We start from the raw sequence: 18,713 nt of genomic DNA, 5'->3' as shown, positions 1-18,713 counted from the left end.
TTATTGTTTTATTTCAGCTAGAATAAAAGCAGTTTTTAGTTTATTTTTTTTAAAAGCCATTTTAAGGTCAACATTATTAGCCCTATTAAGCAATATTTTTTTTTTTGATTGTCTACAGCAGTGGTCCCCAACCTTTTTATCATTGCGGACTGGTCAATGATTGACAATTTTTCCATGGCCCGGAGGGTGGGGATACAGTATGTAGATTGCTAGGCGATCATCAACCATTTTCTCAGAGGATGAGAAGCTGACAAAACAATGCTCGTGGTATTCTGAAGATGCTTTCAACTATGTGTGCCTGGAAGGCACAAACGTGATGTGCACTTGCACGTGTCGCTCTTAATATGTGCGCACAAGCCACGCTCCTCCATTTTAAATAACGAACTTGCGCGTGAAAAATATGCAATATTTGAACGGCCATCATCATTTGCGATCTCCAGCAGTTGATCTTCTTTATTAACAAATGGGTTGCGGATCCATACCTTTGGCAGTTCATGGGTCTTGCACTGGGTTTTTTCCCCTTCACAAAGAAATTTTCCAAACACATCTATGTTTCTTACTCATTTTGCTAGCTTGTGGGTTAAATTCTGGCGTTCAAGTGACCGATATGTAACCGAGAGCATATGATCATTTTTCAAAATCAAAGATTTTTTTTTTCAAATAAAAGATCGTTCACATAAATAAATAAAACAGAAACAATTAATGATTTCTTGTGCGGCCCGGACCCCTAATTAACCAAACTTACCTAGTTAAGCCTTTAAATGTAACTTTAAGCTGAATACTAGTGTCTTGAAAAATATCAATTAAATGTTATCTACTGTTATCATGGCAAAGATAAAATAAATAACTTAGAAATTAGTTATTAACATTTGTTTAAAAATGTTTTGAAAAAAAAAAATCTTCTTTCCATTAAACAGAAATTGGGGGGAAAGTATACAGGAGGACTATTCAGGAGGGCTAATAATTAACTCTGACTTTAATTGTATATGTATGTGACTAATACACTTTTTTTATTCTGGCATATAAACATTTACACTGACTCATGAGTTTTTATTTATTTCTTGTCAGGTTGGACGACTCTTTGATTGAGCTCCTGGACATTTTTAGCCCTGTATCCAATCCAGAGACGTACCGAATCAAACCCTCATCCCGAAATGCTTTCATCGCCCCTCCATCCTCTAACAAGACCCTTCGTTCTCCGTTTGGGCCCAGTCGATCTGCTCTGCAAGACTTGGAGGAAAGTGAGATTTTAGAAGACATTTTTTTCATCTGTTGAAGGGTTAGAATGAACGGACGCTCAGGTTGGAAAACAAGAACTCACTATTAACCATTATTGTGCTCTTAATTCTGCCTTTTTAGTGACTTGAAAAAAAAATGATGGTCTTAATTTTTTTTATTTTTTTTCCTCATGACGTTGCTGTATTCCAGGTTTATTTTTGCCTTAATAAAAATGTGTTTATTAATAATTGGTGTTGTTTATTCAGTCACAGATGGTTGGGCAGCAGCTCCTCAGGCTTTCCAAGGAACTGACGTAGACTGGCAGTGTGTACGGTTAAAGAGCTTCTCAAGAACAGTTGCTGTGATCTGTAATGTGTAATCCCACTGTCATCTGAACAAATGAGGAATTCTAGTAAGAGTGATTGGTTAATAAGATGAAGTTACAGCAGCATTTAGTTGTGATTTGGAAAACCTGGACTGAATTGCAAAATACAGTCATAAAAATGGAAATGATGGTCTTACCTGCAAATAAGGATAGCTATTTGTCCAAAATATTAAATATAACATTTAAGCTTATTACGTTCATTTATATATATATATATATATATATATATATATATATATATATATATATATATATATATATATATATATATATATATATATATATTTGTTTTATGAGAAGGGAAGGGTATACACAGGGTCTTAAAATGTAACAAACTTTAAGGCCTTAAAAAGTCTTAAATCTACTGAAGTATTGTGTTGCAGGTCTTGATTTTTTTTTTCAGGTCTTAATTTTCTTTTGTTCATGTATTGCTATCCAATCTGGCCATTTAAACCCATACAATTACCAACAATCCATCTCAGCAAAGATTTTAACTTTATTTAAAAATAGCGTTTAACTACTTTCAGTAACATTTGCTTAGAAGTTCTTCATTTATTTACTGCTTATGATACTGACCTGACCTATATTTTATTATTAAATTATTACTATTGTCGACTGAAGTGATGTTATGTTAAGACAGCTATGTTTTGTTTTATTTAAAATTTATCATTTTTTTTAATCGATCAAGTGAAAATCTTTTAAATACTTAGCATTTAGCCCTGTATAAGTCTGAAATTTCATTCATAATAACATTCTGTTTTAAGTCAAACCTTATTTTTGTCAATATTTATATTGTTTTTTTATTTATCAAAATGAGCAAAGAAAGAAAGAATCTAACAAAAAGCTTTTGTACAGAGCTAAAAGAAAATGCAAAAAAAAAGTAAGGCAGGGCATTAATTAGTGTTTATATTGGTTTCTTTTCTTTAAAAAAGCAAGCAGATTAAACTAAATGATTTATTAGGCTTCTTAAGCTTTAGTTAAACTTTAACTTAAATTGTATGTGGAACGATTTTGTTAACTAACTGGGCATGATTTTTCGGGATGCACAATAACTAGACATGATTTCGGGATGCACAATATATTGGCGGCCATATCAGTATTGGCCTATAAATGCTATTTTTCATGTCATCATTTTCGATCCCATAACAAAATTATGCGGACATCATTAAGCCAATAAATTATGTATTTTTCCTGCTGATTGAACCACTTAACATGCATGCTGCTGGCCACTTTTTTATTATTATTTTACTGATATTTCAATTTTGGTTAATTTTCAGTGACTTGGTTGCTTTTATTTAATAATTTCTTTGTTCATGTATTGCTACCCTCTGGTCATTAACACCTATACCAGGGGTCACCAATCTTGTTCCTGGAGGGCCGGTGCCCTACAGATTTTAGCTCCAACTCTAATCAAACACACCTGAACAAGCTAATCAAGGTCTTACTAGGTATACTTGAAACATCCAGGCAGTTGTGTTAAGGCAAGTTGGAGCTAAACTCTGCAGGGACACCGGCCCTCTAGGACCGAGATTGGTGACTCCTAACCTATACAATCAATAAGAATCCACCTCAGTAAAACTTTTTATTTAAAAATAACATTAAGGCAAGGCATTACTTACCTTTCAGTAACATTTGCTTAAAAGTTCTCCATTTATTTACTGCTGATGGCACTGACCTGACCTATATTTTTTATTATTAAATTATTACTAGTGTAGATTGAAGTTATGTTATGTATAGACGGAGACTTGGTTGCTTTATTAATTCATTTCTTAGATCTTATGTATAGAAAAGAATTGTTGATTAATACAATTCAGATCACTTCAAACTTTTCTGAAGTTAAAGTTTTAAATGAAATTAGTTGTTCACTGTATAAGTTTGCCTTTGCAATCCTGCAGAATATTTAGAAAAATTATTTGACATTTTATTAGCTACTACATTGGCTATCGGCCTCCAACCAAGTTATCGGTAAAAAATTAAATATCGGCGTATCTCTATTCTTCATAAAAATGTAAGAAATAAAAACCTAAAAAATATTTCAGAGGGTCTACGCATAATTTTTTTTCCCCACAACTCATATTTTTGATATATTTCAAAGACATTACCATGTCCCTTCACTTTCCTACTCCCTTGCTTTTCCAATATATGCAGCAAATATGCTTTGATACTTCAAACTAGATCTGCGAATCATCTGTATATGCAATGGGATTCAGCCAAACATTGCTTCAGGGCTATTGGTCTAATTTGATCTGAAGTGGTGTAAAGAAAGTTTCAGCGAGAGCGTGTGTGTGTGTGTGCATATAAACCCACCACCTTTGAAGTGGTTTCAGAGTACATCAGTCGTGCCACAAATCCATAAACACACAGAGGAAGAGATAAAAACAAGTTGTGTAGACATACAGCAGGAATTGGGACAAGCTTAATGCTGCTTTATTCTACACTGTGCTTTATTACTGGGCTTAAGCGGAAACGCGTCATTCAGTAAAATTACAAAAGAGAGTCTAGGGACCAGAGAAACGTGGAGTTGAGAACGGGGCAGGAGCTGCGGCAGCACTTTCACCGCTAATACAGCTCAATCTCATTGTGATAGGCTTGGCAAAAATCCACAGATACTACCCAGCACGCTCAACTGTGCTCAAAATGTCTGAATTTTTTTTTTCTTCTTTTCATTTTACTGCATTGTTTCTGTAAGTTCAGACTGTTTCTGATGAGTTGAAGACAGTTAGTGCTAATGAAGAACGGCTATAAAACCAGAGTTGCTGAGAGTCTGATGGATTAGTGCAGTTTTTCTTCCATATTTTCTTTTTTTTTTCTTTCCAGTGTGTTTGGAAAAAGCAGTGAAGCACATCGGAGTTCTGACAGACGCATGGAATCGCAGAACAGAAGAAAACAGCAGACAGTTCTAACAGGTGCAGCAAAAAACTTTTGACACCAGTCCTTCATGAGTTCTACATTCTCCATAAAGGATTACCCTGATTCTGCCAGTTGCATTGTTCCATTGTGTCTCACGATACAAAAAACATGTAAAAATATACTTTTAAAAAAGCATCTCGAATGACAAAATGATATTCAGTGTGGATACAAACAGATTAGTAGTTCAAAAAGAATAATAAAAAACCAATAATTTAATAAATGACATAAATGAAATACATAAATAGGCAAATAAATACTCATGTTGGCAGCAGTTCCGAAAGTGACCTTAAATGTTCTGATCGAATCTGATTGGCTTCTCGTACGTTTCGTAATCAACCTTACAGCCATACTGCATCTCTAAGGACTAGAGTTTACCTGCTTTTAATTCAGCTTGTTTTGTCTTTAAATTGTCATCCAGTCCTTCTAGATAGAAGTAAAAGACTATAAAATATGCAAACCTATATACAGAGGAACAGAGCAAAAAAGAGAAAAAACATTTACAGTATATTCAGCAGTTCATGTATATACTTATATATATTTATAATAAAACTTCTGTCGTCTTTGTCGGTTTTGTCAACTTTACACTTTTTCCAGATTGCTATGTAAACAGTTGCAGCTAAAAACGGTTAACGAGGAGGAAGATGATGAGCGAGAGAAAGACTGAAAAATCCAACAGACGGAATGCATATCCTGGCAAACGATCCTGGAATACCTGAATGATCATGTGTCGGAAAGATCTAAAAAGGCAAGATGCAAACATTCTCGGAACACGTCAGAAGCGAATTCCCCTTCGAAATGAGGTGAACTAACTACTGCTTGTCCCCATCCCCCCCACTGAATCTTCGTTTATATTTACAATAGTGCCATCTTGTATAATAATAGAGCAATTGCAAAGCATAACCAAAAGTCATCCTTAAACGCGAGAAATTCGAAAACCTCTTCGAAGCGGCGCATGTAAACACGCAATGTGATGCGGATTCTGACGATACTTGTGCAAAAACGTACATAATGCCCACTTCATTGTAATCGTAAGCAGAACGCGTCGAGTGGGTGTTTTTCGGTAAATGGCGGTGTCAAGCTGCACAGGTTTGTCAACAAATATTTGAAGGCTTCGCAGTTAGCTGTAGCTATAGTTGTTGTGTTTTTGTTTCGTTTGCATTTTTAAAAAGAAGTCGAGTGTTTGCGTTGTTTTGACATCATCATAATAATGAATGGCTGCTAGCGGTGTCATAGCACAGTGCTGTCAGGTGTATGGACGCACTGCAGATGATTCGACAACGCATGCGCGAACGTGGGACAAAAAAACGCTAGTTCAAGTGAATAACGTTTTTGTTTGTGTTTTTGTTTGTTTGTGAATGAGGCGGGAGGCAGATATGTCCATATTCTGTACTAATGATCCTGATTCTCTTTAAACTCTCTAACGAGAGGAGGCCTTTTTGCATTTGTAAGTAGCATATACACATATATACACAAATTGAATCAGTTTTCTTACCCTTGAATGTATGTATGCTTGTGTGTGTGTGTGTGTATTTGTTGGCGGATAAGGAACGTTATATATATATATATATATATATATATATATATATATATATATATATATATATATATATATATATATATATATATATATATATATATATATATATAGGATCGAGAGGAATGCCTGCAGATCGCAGCTGCCGATTTTCGAGATATTTTTTTCTCCCAGTGGTAAAAGTCCAAAGCAGAGCAGTGGTTTCAAACTCCAGCTTAAATCTACAAAAAAATTACAGCTCTACATATTGAATAGCCGCGTTCTATATATACACACATATAAAATATATGCATATAAATACATATATGGGTTTTGGGATTAATATCGTATGTATCCATATATATGCTGTACAGCTGCATACATATGAATACATATTGCTCGAATGTCTGCTATACATATCGTATGTACGTTATATATATAAACAGGATTGTTTATTTCAAACCTCTTTAAGATGGTCTCTTAACTACAAGGTCAGGACGTAAGATAGAAAAGGTAAGGCTGCAATATGGAACAACCCTTCCCATGCACCCTTTCTCTCACCACAGAGAAAAACTAGAAGAGAAATAAAAATAAATATTCTTCATTTTGAGCAGTAATTGTAAACTAGCGAAGTGAACAGCCTCAACGGGCCATCGGAAATAGTTCTGCCAGTATTCAAAAGCATATCAGCAATCTATATGTATGCATATAGTCATATATGTTCTTTTTATACATATATCTTTTTTTTCTTTCTTTTTTTTCTTCTTAAATACAACTCTTAAACCGATTGGCACAGCAAGAGATGCAGTGGTCCGATTATGTTACAGGAACAAGTCTTTTTTTTTTGTTTCTTTTTTTGTTCTTTTCATTTGTGATAAAAAGGTTTGGTCATTTGGTCCCTACACAACTAAGGAATGACAGGTGAGTCTCCCAGCGGACGCAGGCTGTGCTTTATGACAGCCGATGCCGCTGGAAACGGACAGGCACTCCAAGAAAAAAAGTTGGCCATCCCGAGTCGAAGCAAGTTCGTGTCCTGAATTGTCACATCCTTCCAAAAAGTTCTTTCAAGTTTTTTTTTTTTTTTTTTTTGATCCTTTTTGTTGGTTTCTAAAACAGTTCTTTAAAAAGTTTTCCCAAAGACGTCTTCAATATTACATGATTCCCATCTAAAAGTCTATCTTAGTTTTAAAAAGTGTTTTTCTTCTTTCGTACTACTTATTCAGAGCCTTCCAAGGGCTGGCATTGTTTTTCTTTCTTTTTTTTTTTTTTTAAATATATACTTTTGTGTTAGTCTTCAGTAGTGTCCAGTGGTCCTGCAAAATAAGGGCTAGGGGGGGTTGGAGAAGGGAGTACGGTATGGTCCAGTAACACCGCGGCTCCCCTGAGTTTAACACTGAAGTCCAAAAAAAAGGTCCATAGAGCCTGGTGGTGGTGGAAAATCACACGGCTCCATCCTCCTCATGTCCCGCTTCAGTTCTATCCCCAGCCCCAATGATCTTGATCTGTTGTGATTTCAAATACATTTGGCATGTTATCAACATGTGTTCCAGCTCTACAAAACCTGTGGAGGAAACACAAAAGAACATAAGTATTTAAAGTCAGGATGAAATGAGCGTGCATGTTTCACTTAGTTGGTTTTTATCTTTCAAAGAAAATGGCAGAGCGTAGAAAAACTGGCAGAGCGTTTCACACCATTTAACATTTGTGAATTAATAAAAAAAAAATGCTACTCTTAACTTTACCAAAAAACTAAATAAAAGTATGACAGTTTAATATATTTTTTACGCTTTAATGATTTCTTTAACATCATCAATCCTGAGGATTGCTTTCAAAATGTTTAGGATTCATTTTGAAATTTTAAACCCTTTTTTTGTGCACTTTTGTTGCACAACCTAAAAACTAAATGTATAACCTTCTATGTATTATACAGAACCCCTAGGTTTTCCCGATTTTTTAAATGATTTCTTTACAATAAAAATGACTGATTTTGTAGCGGTAATTCCCAGCAATTTGCAGACAATTTCACTATTAAAATATATATATAAAAATGTAAAAAAATTCTACGTATTTACCAGATTAGGTAGCACAATCTAAATTAGGTGTACAATCTGAAACAATGCACAAATCATAAAAATAAAGTTTCTTTATTTTGGTCTCTTGTCAAGACAAGATCTGAAACAGTAGCGATTAAGCCTGAGGTTTTATAACTCTTATTTTTATCCACGATTTTACTTTCTCTCAGATGTCACTCCCTAGAGCATCTGACATCATGTCACACATAGGACATGCGTTAGGGATTCCCCTACCGAAATACACCTAAAACTCTGACTGGCATAAAAATTGGCAGGGAGAAAGAATTTAGCGATTTGACGCATCACAATACTGGGCATACATGTGAAGCACAATTGATGTCCTTAAATTTGGTCACATCCAACAGCCATCACCCTTGAACCAACCTCATCTCCACCTGTCTGTTCTATTGCTCTAACTTTCTTTTGCAGTCTGAAGCGTGTTAAACCACAAAATGCCCAATTCGCGCCACAAGATGTCTATATCTCATCTTTGCATTGACTTCACATGTAAATCCCTTGCGCTTCATGTGCGTCTGCTTACTGCACAAGCTGAAAACTCCCCCGACCCCCACTTCTCATTTTTCGAGAGACACTCAAATACATCCCATGCACTGCATATACAACGTCTATAAGTCATGTAAAACAATTCATTGCAAAGTGAAATAAATATAATTTGATTATATGGTTTAGAATTGGATGTTTAATGAGATTTAAATTTTTTTTGGCGATTATTTTGCATTTAATTAAGAATTTAGCAGGATCGCAAAATTTGCGACTTTTTGTTGATTTTGTGTTGGATTCAGCGATCGCGGAATCGCAAAAAACTAGGGGGTCTGATTATAGATAAATCTAAGAAGATTTTTTAAATTGATAAAATAAAAAAATTAAATAAAAAAAATCAATCATCAGAAACAATGTTAATTTAAGTGCTAATTATTAGTCACAAAAAACCAAGCTCAGGGTGCCCCCACCCCACCAAATAAAACATACTAATTATTCAGTAGATAAAACTCTAAAGTCCAAAACCAATACAACCTATTTCATAATTTTAGTTAATTTGGCAAAGCAACAGGAAAAAGGGTTTCTTGATGTGCGCATCCTAAAAATAAAAACAAAAATCCCAAATATATATTTTTAAATAGTTAAAATTCTGAATTCAATTCGTCTCAATTTCATCACTCTGCTGCACAACTTCAACATTATCAATATCGATTCCATGTGATAATATTAGGTCTAAGGCATGATAATGCTGATGAGTAGGTCCTGAGACATGCTGTCACTCCAACAGAGGCTAGTATGTCTAAAGACCAGACTGTTGCATCATTTTCATTATCTATATGAATATTAAAACTAGGGATGGCTGACGTGAAACGGACATTTTGACATCGTGTGGAGATCTTGAAGTGCAAGTGTTTCGAAACACTGCATTGAAGCATGATGCGAAATACCCAGGTCACATGACTAAAACGATTCAAAGTATCAGTACTTTCAGAAGCATTTCGAGACCTGGTGAATCTGTGTTTGACTGACAGGGTCAGGCAAAAATCTCATGTAGCCTAGTGGACCATGCGTGTGCACAGAGTAGCTGTGCTGCAAACGTCCAGAGTTTGAATCCTGACTTGTACAAATACTCTAAAACAATAACTATGTATTTTAATAATGTTATTTTTTTATGACCAAAACAAGACATTTATTTTTAAGTGTTATTATTAAGTGTTCATTTGGATGCGAGATCAATGTTAAAACAAAACACATTACATGAACAGAGCATTTAAAAACTAACATCTATAGCTGCATCACCTTGGATTCAAACCCATTATCTCTGCATGATAGTCAGGAACTAAATCACTTGAAACTTTAACTTTACAATGTGGGGTAAAATTCCTCAATTTACTTAACTGTTTCTTTCCAGAGCAATACATAAAAAATGACCATCAGGTGTCACCATAGAGATTCGTTTCTAAACATCTCGAAGCTTCGACAGATTTGCTTTGAGTGTTTCATGAACCCTCGCTTTGCCCACCACTAATTAAAATCACCAACAATTAAATCTTTATCTGTGGCCAAAACTATTTAAGAAATCAGCAAATTATTTTTGTAAAGTCTGTGTTGTGCCCTGGAGGCCTATATACAGTTGACAATATAAATTTAGACAGAAATGTATTGTTTATATTCCACACTGAAATATTAAACACTATTAATTCAAATGAATAATATTTGAAGTCAGATCGTCGAGTGACACTAAAAATATTACTATATATTATGCCAACGCCTGCACCTTTTCCTTTAAGATGAGGCTCATGTTTATAATGATATCCTTCAGGTGAAAACTCGTTTAGGGTCATGTAATAGTCTGGTTTTAGCAAGGTTTCTGTTAGACAGAGTGCATCTAGCTTTAGATCGGTTATCAAATCATTAACAAAAAGAGTTTTAGAGGAGAGTGATCTAATGAAGCGTGTTAACTATCGATGGATGACTTTTTGCTTAAATAGTATTGGGATGAAGATATTGCCATTTCTTGCACATGTTTTTGACAGCACTTTTTTAACCTGGTATAAAATACATTTTTGCCAAATATATATGCTGCCAACAGCCAAAATTTTCACAAAAACTAAAATAAACAAGACAAAAATGTTTTTAAATATGCGCGTAATGGGGCCTTTTTTCTTAATTAGTAAAAAAAAATATAACGTATCTATATTATTATGTTTAGGGCTAATTTATTGCTTAAGGTTGTTTTTCTATTTCTGGAGTAAAATGACAAAAGCACTGATGAATGTTGTTTGTGTGTGAGGTCAGATAAGCAGGAGCTGCATTGTCGTCTGCAGAGGCAGAGATGCTTCACTAGCTGTGTAAGTAGGTAATAACTTGTCCCAGTAAAAGGCATCAGCAGGGTAAATTAATGACACAGCATTGATTTTCCATCTTCATTTAGATGAGGAGATGTGAGATGATACGTGATACATGGGAATGACTGATCTTTCCCTCTCTGCCAGAGTGGAGAAAGAAGAGGTCCTATTTAATATCATACCCTGTTATACTGCAGACTTAACATCAACATGGAATGCTACACAAGCCATCTTTACTTATTTTTGTTACTGGTGACTTCAAGCTAACAATTTAGACTTAATTTTAATTAGACTTCAAGTTCAGATCTGTAAATCTTACAAGTGAAACTTTTTAATCATGAAATAATAACAATTGTGATATTAAATTAGAAATGTGTATTTATTTATTGTTTGTTATACGGTGGTGGAAGAAATCAAGTTAAGTTAAAACTGAAATGTGTACAATTGTTAATTGTAAGATGAAAAAAAACCCGGAAAACTTACAATTAAAAGGGGGGAAATATCAGAACTGCAAGATATAAAAACTCAGAAATCTGATACATTAGTAAGAATTAGTAATTACCTCCAATAAAAATAGTTTTTTGGAAGATTAAACAATAAGAATTTAAAATTGTGAGATACAATTGTAAAGTGTGCGATAAAAAAATCAGAATTTAACAGACAAATTACAAAGGAAAAACATACAAACCACAGGGAAAATTATTATGAGAAAAAACTAACTGATATAAAATGAGTAATTAACTTATTATGTGGTTAAAAAGTCAGGACTGACAGATGTAAAAATGAAAGATCTTTTGAGAAATAAAAATGTCATAAAAAGCTTCCTTTTCTTTTTTTTTTCTTTTAAACTCTGTGGTGTATTCTGGCCCCAAATAGACCAAAATAACAGCCAAACTATTTTATTTTATTGTTTATAAATGGTGTCATGTAAAAGTCTTTCCTCAGAGATAGTCCTTTTCAATAAATAAATTCACAAATGTTACTGATTCTATTTTTTGACATACAGTGGGAAAAATAAGTATTGAACATGTCACCATTTTTCTCAGAAAACATATTTCTAAAGGTGCTGTTGACTTGAAATTCACCAGAATTTGTTGGTTGGTAACAACCAAAGAATCCATTTAAGCTAAGAAAACAAATCAAATTAGTTTACAAATTAAGTTATGTGTAATAAAATGAAATGACACAGAGAAAAAGTATTGCACACATGAAGAAAGAGAGGTGTAGAAAGGCAGTGACAGCCCAGACAGCGGCTGAAATCTCTCAGTAGTTCTTCAGCAACCCTCTACCCTTCTTCAGTGTAAATGAATATTAGCTGCTTCAGTCCAACATCTACATAACCAGGATGATGAGGATGAAACCAGGGTGGACATTTCAGCAAGACAATAATCCAAAACACAGCCAAGGAAACTCTCGAATGCTTTCAGGGAAAGAAAATCAAGCTGTAGAATGGCCTAGCCAATCACCTGACTTGAATCCAATATAGGATACAAATTTAAGATCAGATTTGATAGACGAGACCCACAGAACCATCAAGATTTTCACACTCTGTTGAAGTCTGTGAAAAACACACCTAAGCAATTCATGTGACTTCATCCTCCATATGAGAGGCGTGTTTAAGCTGCCATCAACAAAAAAGCCTTTTATATAAAGTATTAAACACATTTCAGTAGTTCAGTACTTTCTCCTTGAGTCGTTCCATTGTTATTACACGTAACAAATCTTTCAGATTTTTTTGTTTTGTTTTATTTTTGTTTGTATTGTTTTTATTTATTTATTTTTTACCAAAATTTGGTTTAGTTCCACGTCAACAGCTCCTTTAGAAAAAAACATGACCTGTTTTTTTCAATTCTTTTTTTCCCAGTTTTTTTTAAAACACATGTAAATCCTTGTGTCTTTTATTCTGACCTGTCTTTTCCCTGTGCGCAGCGGCGGCCTTCACCCCCAGGGTCAGGGGTGTCTGGGGCTCGGGACGGGGCTAATATGGGCGGTTGGCGTCCTTTGGCCTCTTCAGCTGCACTTTGAGTCTCTTCATGCCGATCTGAAAGCCGTTCATGGACTGGATTGCGGCCTGAGCGCTGCCCGGGTTATCAAAACTCACAAAACCTGCAGAGCAGAAAGATGGAGACGACAGGTCAGCACCAAATGCATGAGGACGAGCGTGTGATGGACAGATGGACATTAGAGATGATCCAGGGAAGGTGGAGTGAGAAAATGAAGCCAGAAATGAGTTGATGATAAAGGATGAGGTGAGTATGAAATGAAGGGAGGAAGGGAAGGGGAGCAAACAAGTTTACTTCAGTCATTGTGACACGTTTACCAGGTACATAATTCACAAATCAACAGATACAGTATGCACAAAGTCAATCAGTACAGTACAACAGCATACATGTAATACACAATAATCAGAAGCACAGAGAACATGCACAACTACTACATGATATCCAGTCACTCCTAGCAGTAGCGAGAGGCTAGTGTTCTTTTTATGACGTGTGGAGTATCAAAAATCACAAATATTTGACCTGCTAATGTTCGGGTGTCTCGTAATATTGTCTCGTAAACATAACTTCTAAGATGCTGAAATTTGATTGAAAACTTTTTATAAATAGAGCAGTCAATATTTGAAGTTGATTATCAAATTTCATGAAATTTGTCCTTAAACTATTAAGCCAACACCCATTGTTGTCATAGGACAATTTTGAAAAACCTTTTTGATCCACTTCAATGCGTTTACTACTGTATGCTGGGACGTATAGTTAGCAGTGATGCTGGTTATTCTAGTACAGAGATGCCCAAACTAGGTCTGCCAGCCAAAGTTGGCCCATGGTAACCTTTGATTTGGCCCACCATCCCATCTGAGAAGAGAGGGAGAATGATGGGGATAGTTTAGAGATTGTCATTTCAAATTTTATGTAACCGTTTATTTTATTGTTAAACTACAAACGGCTAACTGAAATTAAATGTTTCAATTTAAATACTGTAATTTAGTTTAAAATGTACATACAGTACCTGACCCGACGGATAGAGGACAATGCAGACTTTGGTGAGCAAATCAAGGCAAAGGCAGGTTCTGCTAGTGTATTCGGCACTGAACTCCACTGTGTTATAAAGGTGATTTGTTTATATTTTAAAAAATATTTTTTAAATAAATTAGGAAATGACCCATGGCAGCTTTAAATAGTTTGATATATTTACCTTCTGCCCACGGCTCTCAATGATGTTTGGTTTTTGGCCCTTCATACAAGAGTTTGGGCACCCCTTTTTTAGTAGCATGAAAGTAAAACATTTATTTTTTACTAAATGTCTATTAGCTTTTTAGCTTTTTGTTGCTGGTGTACTAAAGTTGACAAGACACTTTAGAAAATGATCAGTCATAAATTGTTATTCGTAGTTGTAGTAATAATAATATAATTAATTTATATTTTACAATATACCATTTTCTTTTTTTGTATTATTCATTTATTTGTCTGGGAGCTTGGTCCAAATATTAATTGTAGCCTGTACTAATTAATAATAATCATTAACATTTGTTATGTTATTATACTTATTACTATTATTTTATAATTCACTATAATTGCATTTTATATATGATTATTTCCTCTAGTATTGATTAAAATATTGATCATACACTGCTAACTGATAATTATCAACAATAATTCAATGATTAAATGTTGTAATTATTATATTTTATTATTTACAATAACATTTTTAAATAAATTTATAGAACTTATTTCATCTGGAAGTGTGTTATTTTTTTATTCACTCATTTATTAATACTAGGCAGGTTAGGGTAATTAGGCAAGTTATTGTATAACGATGGTTTGTTCTGTAGACTATCGAAAAATTATAGCTTAAAGGGGCTAATAATTTTGACCTTAAAATGGTTTTAAAAAATTAAAAACTGCTTTTACTCTAGCCAAAATAAAACAAATAAGACTTTCTCCAGAAGAAAAAATATTATCAGACATACTGTGAAAATTTCCTTGCTCTGTTAAACATCATTTGGGAAATATAAAAAAATTCAAAGGGGGTTTATTAATTCTGATTTCAACTGTATGTGGAATATATTTTAAAACCACATGAAACTGCTAGATAAGTGGAGGTTTTTCCTCCACGTTGATGTATTTCATACTTAAAGAGGAATATTTCAAACTTTGCTTGCATGCAGATGCTGTTAAACCTAACAAACAAGAACTAAAATCCACAACAGCGTCATTCTGATTTTATGGCATCTTCATGAAATACTGTCCCTGTAAATACACCTAGCGCATCTGTAATTTGTAGTATCGCCACTTCATTAAAAAGGCAGCTGAATCATGACACAAAAAATGCTTTATTTATTACTGTTTGTGACTCAAATATTTACCATATTTCCGGTAAACAAATTGCGTAGTGTAAATCAGCTTCAATCTGTTCTCTCTGGTTGTAGCAATGACAGCGAAATGCTGCCAGTTAACACACGGACGTTTCAACGCAAATTATTTGCTCTCAATCCCCCATCTATTTCCTCCCTCTCCGCGCCGTCTCTGTCATGAGGTATTGTGATCATTTCAGCCGGCTCAGCATTTCACATCATCACGTCTGAGGCTCTGAAACACCTCCTGCTAACTGCGTTTATATTAAGCTGAAATGCAATAGCGTTGTGTTTGTTCATGCATGGGACGCCTCTGATAAGTCAAGGAGCCGGCGAAGCTGCAGATAGCGCTAATTAAAATATAGAGGTTCACATTAGTCACAGGCGGGACGCGCGATCACGCTTCTGCAGTTTCCCCCTACAGCTTCATGTCCCACATAAAGATAGTACATCCTCCATTTTTTTTTACACTTAATTTGCCATTCATTCCTTTTTTACCCTGTCTTTAGCCAGGTGCACACTGTGTGATTATATTTATAATACTGTACTCTAATCTTTTAGGTGTAAAATACTAATATTTGATATGACTTCAGATACCAGACATTAGAGCTGCACGATACAGGGAAAATTTGACAATGCAATATTTTGTTTAGCTGCTATTTACATTCACCAGCCACTTTATTAGGTACACCTGTCTAACTGCTCATTAACATACATTTCTAATCAGCCAATCACATGGCAACAACTCAATGCATTTTGTCATGTAGACATGGTCAAGATGACCTGCTGCAGTTCAACCCGAGCATCAGTATGAAGAAAGGTGTTTTAAGTGACTTTGAACATGACATGGTTGTTGGTGCCAGACGGGCTGGTCTTAGCAGTGCCGTGCACAGACTGGAGGGAGGGTGGGGTGACGTTCGCAGGAATCGCGCTAAGTGGTTGGGGTGGGGGGAGTTGTGGATTACCGGAATCAGTCGAGGGGTGGGGCACGGGAGGGGGTACAGGTGGAGAAGGGTACCTCAGCCAATGAGGGCAGAGTGGCAGTGGCTATAGCCACAAAGGCCACCCACCCTCCCCCTCATGCACGGCCCTGGATCTTAGTATTTCAGAAACTGCTGATCTACTGGGTTTTTCATGCACAACCATCTCTAGTTTTTACAGAGAATAGTGCGAAAAAGAGAAAATATCCAGTGAGTGGCAGTTCTGTGGGCACAAATGCCTTGTTGATGCCAGAGGTCAGAGGAGAATGGCCAGACTAGTTCAAGCTGATGAAAAGGCAACAGTAACTTAATCATTCACTCATAACACACTTTGGGCCCATTAGTATTATTGACCATCGTGTCAATGTAGTGTATCTATTTTCTGATGGCTACTTCCAACAGGATAACGCGCCATGTCATAAAGCGCAAATCATCTCAGACTGGTTTCTTGAACATGGCAATATTCACTGGACTCAAATGGCCTCCACAGTCACCTGAACTCAATCTAATAGAGCACCTTTGGGATGTGGTGGAATGGGAGATTTGCATCATGGATGTGCAGCCGAAAAATTTGCTGCAACTGCGTGATGCTATCATGTCAATATGGACTAAAATCTCTGAGGAATATTTTTAGTACCTTGTTGAATCTATGCCACGAAGGATTAAGGCAGTTCTGAAGGTAAAAGGGGGTACAACCTGGTACTAGTAAGGTGTACCTAATAAAGTGACCGGTGAGTGTATATTGAGATATGAATACAATTTCACCAGATAGCTTGATTAGCTCTATTTGGAAAGAATTCATCCGTTTTTAATGATTTGGGATTATTCTGAGGATTATTCTAGATTATTATTGGGAAGATGGGAAATATTTTACGTTGTATTCAGGTACAGAAATTGAATAATCAAATGTAAAATAACACTGTATAGTCTTTATTGTATAAATAACTTAACAAATACATATTTATTAGAGTTACAAACAGTACAATTGCTTGTGCCTGAATACTTTAAACTCTTGTGCCTGAACGCTTACACAGTCACAGGCCTTAAAAACTCATGCAGATGATAAACTTTCACTCCATTATTGTTAAACTATTTAGTGAATCCAGCTTCTGAACTGTTGCTCCTGGTAAACTACAATCTCAATATATAAACACTTCCTGCGATGTGACTATTGCGGATGTGCACATTGTGATATCGATGCTGAAACCATATATTGTGCAGCCCTAACAGACATGGCCAAATAGCTGGATTCCCAAATAGATTTATTACAATGTAAAAATGTAATCATTCTATAAGAGTCAAACTATGCTGTTGTCCAAAGGCAAAGTGCAGTGTAAGATAAATTTGGCCAAAATTTAGGCCTTAAATAGGGGTTTTATGATCTGCTTTGCCTTCAGAGAAAGTCTCCTGGTTCAATTCTGTCCATTTCAACCCACATAAACAAATGATAGCAAACAATACTGTTTTTTAACCAGTGAAGTGTATTATACTTTATATATTTTATAATTTACAACACTTTGTGAATGAATGCTACAGCATACTGTATTGTTGGATGATAAATTATAACAACACTTTCGTATACTTGCACACTGCAGTAAACTGTGAAATATTGTAATTGAGTAGAGACTGCACTTTGCCTTTGTATTGCAGTTTATGTATGCTTTGTATGCTCAACATAAATTTGATTAGAATTTATCGACCGAAACGGTAGCAAAAAGCACACAGTTTGGACCTGGCTTTATTCGAAAGCTTCGCTGTGGTAGAGAAATGAGGTAAAAATGTTAATAGTGTGAGTAGAAATGAGAATAATCTTCACAGGTGTCTTATCATTTTTACCCACCAAAGCATTTACTTTGGTTTGTCGCCCGATCCACAAACACTTTGGAGGAGATGACATTACCGAAAGGCAGGAACATCTGCATCAGCTCGCCGTCCCCAAACTCCTGAGGGAGGTGATAAATAAACAGGTTACAGCCCTCCGGCCCTGCACACAGAGAAAGAGAGAGAAAGACAAGGAGGATTGTGGGATACAGAGAATTAGAGAGGCGGTTAGACAGGTAGAAGCAGTCACAGAAAAAAAAATTAGGGGAATAAAAGAGAGGAAGGACAAAACAAAGACACAAATGGCAAAAATTAGATTTGGCTTGCCAAAGTTGAAACTGCAAAAGCGGTTTCTCTTTATTGAGTAGCTGCTTTGGCATCTGAACGCAGCAATTCTCTCCTTAAGTTGTACAGATGAAATAACTGTGAGCAAACAAACGCTTGGATGTACTTCGGGCACTTCTGAAAAGTTGTTTAAGATTAGCTCTTCTTTCAAATCGAGCGTAAAGTAATCAGAAAGGCTTGTGTTGGGTTGGAAATTAACAAGAGATCGTGGACAAAAACATCAACAAAGTGAACAAAAGTAGTCGGACCCATTTAAAGTAATTTGC

General features: G+C 35.3%; 2 protein-coding genes across 13 annotated transcripts in view; one reads left to right on the top strand and one right to left on the bottom strand.

Annotated features, from left to right (window-relative positions):
• The window catches only part of kiaa1328 (KIAA1328 ortholog), a 38,397-nt gene extending 36,931 nt beyond the window's left edge, over positions 1-1,466 (top strand). For all 3 annotated transcript variants that reach the window (XM_056446768.1, XM_056446766.1, XM_056446767.1), the window contains one exon: positions 1,069-1,466. In XM_056446768.1, coding sequence (XP_056302743.1) covers positions 1,069-1,276 — 208 coding nt within the window. In that variant the 3' untranslated portion in view covers positions 1,277-1,466. The remainder of the gene's footprint in view (positions 1-1,068) is intronic.
• Positions 1,467-7,501: 6,035 nt separating this feature from the next.
• Positions 7,502-18,713, bottom strand: part of celf4 (CUGBP, Elav-like family member 4) — a 195,527-nt gene continuing 184,315 nt past the window's right edge. For 7 of the 10 annotated variants that reach the window (XM_056446136.1, XM_056446137.1, XM_056446138.1 and 4 more), the window contains 3 exons: positions 18,122-18,265; positions 12,856-13,053; positions 7,502-7,587 (listed from right to left, as the gene is read on the bottom strand). In XM_056446136.1, coding sequence (XP_056302111.1) covers positions 12,926-13,053; positions 18,122-18,265 — 272 coding nt within the window. In that variant the 3' untranslated portion in view covers positions 7,502-7,587; positions 12,856-12,925. The remainder of the gene's footprint in view (positions 7,588-12,855; positions 13,054-18,121; positions 18,266-18,713) is intronic. The other 3 variants (XM_056446140.1, XM_056446143.1, XM_056446145.1) reach the window with 1 other exon arrangement.

Source organism: Danio aesculapii, chromosome 21 (assembly GCF_903798145.1).
Source record: "Danio aesculapii chromosome 21, fDanAes4.1, whole genome shotgun sequence".
Lineage (NCBI taxonomy): Eukaryota > Metazoa > Chordata > Actinopteri > Cypriniformes > Danionidae > Danio > Danio aesculapii.
This window is presented reverse-complemented; position numbering and strand designations above follow the sequence as displayed.